Below are 6007 nucleotides of genomic sequence, written 5' to 3'. Positions count from 1 at the left end.
GCAAGAGTAATCTCACGTCGGATTCTTGTAACTGCTGCCATCGTGGTGGTCCTTGCACGAAAGTTAGTATGGTCTCTCAGATGCTCTAGAGTCAGCTTCTTCTTATGAATCGGGTACTTAACCGGATCCACCGTTCCAACATCAGTCACCTTCTCGGCGCTAAGCTCAATCTTCTGCTTCGTATCTTTGCCTTGCGGAGGAAGCTTCAAACACCCATCAACGGTCAGACTAGTCCCCGTCGCAACCAACTTGGAGAGATGTGAGTGTACGTACAGAAGCATCAACCTTGATCTGAAGATTCGCTGCGCAGGTTCCATCGTTCACTTCAAGAAAAGCAAAAGTCCCTTTTCCTTGCTCCCTTCCCGATTTAACCCACCCGCTGATTTGGACTTTCTGACCTGCAAGTCCAGCTCCGTCGTCGGGTCGATCCAAAATCCATCGGATACGAGTCCGACTCGAAAAGGGGGATTTCTGCACCGTCGATGACGAGGCTCCATCCTTGTTCGGCGAAGGTATCCTATCAATATGAACCATTGTTCGTAACTTCGTAAGCCCTGAAGAGGTTAAGGTACTTGAGAAGATTCATAGGGGGGTATTGAACTAATATTTTAAAGGATTGTAGAAGATTCTTAAAATCTGTTGTTATTCAACTAAGATTTAAGTAAATTCCTTTAAAATAATTCAGAATCCCTTGTTATTAAATCAACAATTTATAAAATCAACCTTAAATCTTCTGTTATTCAAAAAAAAAGAAAAGAGATGATCGATTTGTGCAAACCTTCAATCAGAATATATTTTTCTGGGAAACAACACTAGGAGAGAAGGATCGATTACAGTCTTGAAGCTTCATTCCTGAATCAAAACACCAACATCTCTGTTTGGTAAGCTAGCTGCGTTCGTCGCTTTAGGTGCGCATTCTCTCTCGCTCTCACACATTTGTTTGACAGTCAGTCTTCCAGACCATAAATAATTCTTCAATATATGACAGTTCAAAAAAATTCAGACGGAGGAGGCAAAAGAGTCAGGTACGGAGCTCAAGGGAAGGGCCTCATCTTGGAATAGGTTGCGAGGTGCTGGATAAGACTGATGGTATGTGCTTTGACTGAAATGATAGTTACTTGGTTTTGTAGTATCGGCTTCTTTTGCTATGAGAGCCTCTCTTAGTTTTAGAAGTTACAAGTAATTTACGTTTTTATATGCATTCGACAACATTGGATCATTTGTCACAGGTTTACTTTTATTTTCAGATGCTCATTCTGCTAGAAGTGAGAAGAGCCGAATACCACCTGGAAAGCATTATGAAAGAAATGGGGGTGCTGAGTCTGGTCAAAGAGTTCCTCCTGGCACGAGTCCTGTAGATGTGCAATCATGCGGTGATCCAGATTATGTGCAGTCGATAGCTGGAAGTACAATGTTGCAGTTTGCAAAAACGAGGAAACTATCTATAGAACGGTCGGACTTGAGGAAGTATGTTTGACGCTGCTGTAGTTCTCTGGGAAATTGGGCTCAAAGTTGGCTACTTGCAGGTTGCATTATTTTGGATATGTTCTGGGAAAGTGGCCGTAACTTTTAAACTGTAGATCGAAATCATCATCTGCTCTTTCCTGTGTCATTGTATGACTGTTTCTGATATTTCCACCAAATTGCATCAAAACTGATGAAAAGGCACAATTTTGTGATATTTTGGTTTATTTTGGATGTTTTATATCCTGAATTGTGGTAAAACCTTTACTAACCGTTAAAATCACGATCCCACCGTTGAATATTTAGGTTGTCAGACCGTGAAGCTCCCCACCAAATCTCAGCTCGATCAGGTAAGTTTTGGACCACCAAACGCTGTTCCAAGGAGATAACCTCGAATCTGATTTCTAGGGTTGCAGGTTCGTACTGTTTCAGATATTTCTTGCGCAGGAAGCAAACCACATAACTTCTTGAATATAACTCCGATCGGACTGCGGTCAGTTGTAACGAGCTCGTGGCTTGATAGGGAACGCTCTGGTGATTTTAGATTGATAAACCGATGTCAAATCCGGCGCCCGACGAGCCTCCAAAGTCGCCTCTTCAAACTGTTCTTATTTCCTTCTTAACTCTTTCTTGTTCTTCTTTTCTCCACCTTCCAGTTACTCCGTCGTTGCTCCTCCACCACCACCGAGGCTTTCCACGGCCATGACATTGATAAACAGACCCCACCAGTGTTCCCAAAAGCTCCATGACGTCTACTTCTCTCCCCTCTCTACACATCCCATTCTCTCACAAAATAAACCAAATATCACAATTTTGAATGTGTTGTTGAAAATATTTGAGTCAAATTTTCCTTTTTTTTTTGTATTGTGAAATATTCTAAAGTCATTCAAAGTTTATAACAAAATCTCACAAAGTCACATTTCATTTTCTTTCTTTTTTAATATAAAAACTCTAAAAATAATCAAATCTTCTAAAATCTTATTAAAATATTTTAAAATTCTAAAATATTAAAATCCTACAGAATCCTTTAAAAATCAAGTTCAATACCCCCTTTTAGGTCAACTGGTGACATGTTGTCCTATGGGAAGGTTGTTAAAGGGTGAGGACCAGAGTTCGAGGAATGCCTGGCGCACCAATAACCTACTGGTGGATTGGGATATCTAGAGTGATGGGTTAGGATCGATGCCCTGCAGGGCCAGCTTGGGTCCGTTTGGGCGGCTAATAGTGGGCTAGCAGGGTCCACGGACGGTCCGTTTGGGCGACTAGCGGTGGACTAGTGGTGTCGATCGACACTCTAACCAAAATTCTAGAAATTGGTTCGCGGGCGTTACAATTATACTAAACTTACCACTCTATGGGAAGAATTGAAGAATTTTGAAGAGTTACCTACCTGTATTTGTGGAGGATGCAATTGTGGATGTAATGATCGATGAATTCAGTTGTATGAGAGGCGTAATACTGTTAGGTTCTTGATGCGTTTGAATGAATCCTTTACTTAAGCTCGCCGTCAAATACTTATGATGGATCCACTTCCATAGTTCACCAAAATTTTTAACTTCATTTCTCAAGATGAGCAATAGAGGTGCTTGAATTCTCCACTGCATGTACCAGAGTCTCCTGTGTTTCAAGCTATCGTCAGTTATCAGAAACCAAAAGGATTTCAACAAGGAAGACCTCGTCGTCTTTGCACTCACTGTGGTTTGCTTGGTCACACAGTAGCACACTGTTACAAACTCCATGGATATCCTCCTGGATACAAAGTGTCCCCAAACTCTGGCTACAATGCAAACAAGTCTAAATGTAATCTCACACCACCTAATGGAGTTCATATGGCGTACTCTCAGCCCTCAGAACAGATGATTTACTCTCAATCTACAGAACATAGTCCACAAGTTCATATTCCACATAATCATGCTATCTCCTATAATCGTATTTCCTACCATCCCACTAGATATTCCTCTCGACAATCTTCTATTGGAAACATTACTGGCGTATCCTACACTCTGTTGGAAAAAATTCTGCTGGTATTAATAATGGAACTTCTCCAATGATTAATCATCATGTTAACATAGTGCATTCTAGAAGAAATTTTACTCATGGCAGTAGTTCTCATGGTGGAGAACAAATTACTCAGCTGGTTACTCAACTGAATAGAAAACTTCAAGGTTCTTTGTATCAAGTCATACATTTAACGCTCGTCTCACGACCTCACAGTTCTATTTCAGCTCAAGGTACTTCACTTGTACCTTCTCACTATATTTCTGCTTTCGAACCAGTCTTATTCTTCAACATGTTTTCTTTGTTCCGTCCTTTCATTTAAATCTCGTTAGTGTTAGTTCATTAACAAAAATAAACAAAAAATTTATCTGTGCATTTTTATCATGATTCTGGTTTCGTTCAGGGTCATACTCAGGAATGGATGATTGATGAAGGGGATCAATACAATGATTTCTATCTCTTACACCATCAACACCTTCCTAATACAAATCATCATGTTGATTTCATTGTTGTTTCTCCTGAGCTTTGGCATCATTGTCTTGGTCATACATCTCTTTCAAAAGTTAAGACTCTGTCTTCAAATTTAAATATTCCTCAAAAAACTTTCAGAATTTTATTGTAAAGTTTTTTATATGTCAAAACAAAACTGATTGTCTTTTGTTTCAATTAATAAAAACATTGATGAACCTTTTTCTATGACGATGCTTGTGATCCTTTTCATGTTACATCTGATAACATGATTTTCAGCCAGGGTATCAATTCACTATGCATTTGCAGTATAAAGGGTTATGAATCAAAATGGTTGTATGCTAGCATATAGAATGCAATCAAAACTATGCAAGTCAAGCAAAGTAATAAAAGGGGTTTTGCCTAACAACCTAATATGAACATAAATAAAAGGAATAAAACAAAGAATTACTCGACAGAGGTACAAGATGCAAGTAGTCAAGTACCAGATCGAGTAGGTGATCGGAAGACAATAAAATAAGAACATAATGATGAACCAATCGAATGCCCACACGATGCAAGTGATCGAGTACTAGATTAGGTGAGGGATTGAGTTAATGCAAAAACTGTAAACAATCAAATACGAAAGCTCCTAAGGATGGGGTAATCGGTTCATAAGTATTCCTAATCAACCTAGAATGTTTTACATGCCTCAAGCAATCTATTTTCTAGACAATGAATCTCTAATCCGTGCTAATCCACTCTCGTGCTATAAACAGTCAAACTCAATCACTCCCTTACCAAACTCTCGTTGGAGAAACATGACCAAGCATGCATTAATATCCAATTCACTATTGTCAATAAATCCCTTACTCATCTAATCTCTTAGGCTAAGTGAATAAATCTCTACCATTAGTTAATTCAAGCATTTCATCGAACATCTCTCGGTGCGGAAACACCTAGGATCTAATCTCAACCTCTCAGTCTAAAACCAGCATTAAGAACACTAATTCAGAAGGGAATCTTTATAAAAATAATCAAGCTAAAACATCCTAACCGATTAGGAATACGTATTCGCCTATCCCATCTCTAGAAACTTTGGTTCACTACTCAGATCTCATCATAATCGACATAAAAGCATAAACGAATGAGAATTGCATAGAATAAAAATAGATGATGTATTGAAAAGAAACAAAATGTAATACAGAATCAACATGAAAGAGTTGTAAAAACGGAATATAAGAAATCCTAACAAAGCTTAAAAAAGAGTATGATCGGTTCTCTCTCTCTCTCTCTCTCTCTCTCTCTCTCTCTCTGTCGTGTGTGGCGTCTCTGTGTCGATGAAATAGGAATGGAAACCCTTTGACCTAGCCTCACAACCATCATCTGAAGTCCTACACGAGGTTAGGGTCGAGCACCTCCTCGGGTTGGAATTCTGGTAGTTCCACTTTTGAGCTTAGATCCACTTGATCAGGTTAAGGCCTCAGCTTGTTCTTCTTGCACGATCACACCATCAGGTACATGCTCGAGTCTGTGTAAATAAAAGTTCAAGAAAGAATTCAAAATCACAAAATGAGACAAACTATAATGAAATCATATTTAGAAGTGGTTAGATGAAAATTGTACCTCATGGGTTAGTGAAGAATTTTACTACAAGAAAAAATGAATATTGTTACCAATTTAACGGTCATAATATATAAATATTTCGTCACAAAATTTTCATTATGACTAAAATGATACGATTTTCACCATGTCACAATAAAATGGTCACAAATCCATGTAGGTCTCAAAATAGTACAATTTTTTTTTGTGACAATTGTTAATGGTGACAATTCGTCACCACTTGGTGACGATATTCAGATAGTCATAAAGACGTGACAGATAATATTGTAATTAATATGCCACAAAATGTGACAAAAAATGGTCACATATTTGTCACATATTAATACCATATATAAGTCACTGATCCATTACATGTTGCCACCAAAATATGGTCACTGATCCGTTACATGTTGCGACCAAAATATGGTCACAAATCCATCAGAATCCATCAGAATCCATCACTATATTATAGTCATACATTCGTCACAATTTTTGT

General features: G+C 38.4%; 2 protein-coding genes across 2 annotated transcripts in view; one reads left to right on the top strand and one right to left on the bottom strand.

Annotated features, from left to right (window-relative positions):
* Positions 1–534, bottom strand: part of LOC104793821 (asparagine--tRNA ligase, cytoplasmic 1) — a 6379-nt gene extending 5845 nt beyond the window's left edge. Inside the window, 2 exon segments of the mRNA XM_010520249.1 lie at positions 3–269; positions 271–534. Coding sequence (XP_010518551.1) covers positions 3–269; positions 271–534 — 531 coding nt within the window.
* LOC109133254 (polycomb group protein EMBRYONIC FLOWER 2-like) lies at positions 760–1524 on the top strand. Its single transcript, XM_019246237.1, has 3 exons — positions 760–770; positions 989–1089; positions 1248–1524. Exons 1-3 carry the CDS (start codon positions 760–762, stop codon positions 1475–1477), a joined length of 342 nt encoding a protein of 113 aa, XP_019101782.1. The 3' UTR covers positions 1478–1524.

Source organism: Camelina sativa, chromosome 6, assembly GCF_000633955.1.
Source record: "Camelina sativa cultivar DH55 chromosome 6, Cs, whole genome shotgun sequence".
Lineage (NCBI taxonomy): Eukaryota > Viridiplantae > Streptophyta > Magnoliopsida > Brassicales > Brassicaceae > Camelina > Camelina sativa.
The sequence above is the reverse complement of the archived record's forward strand: the minus strand, read 5'-3'. Positions and strand labels throughout refer to the sequence as shown.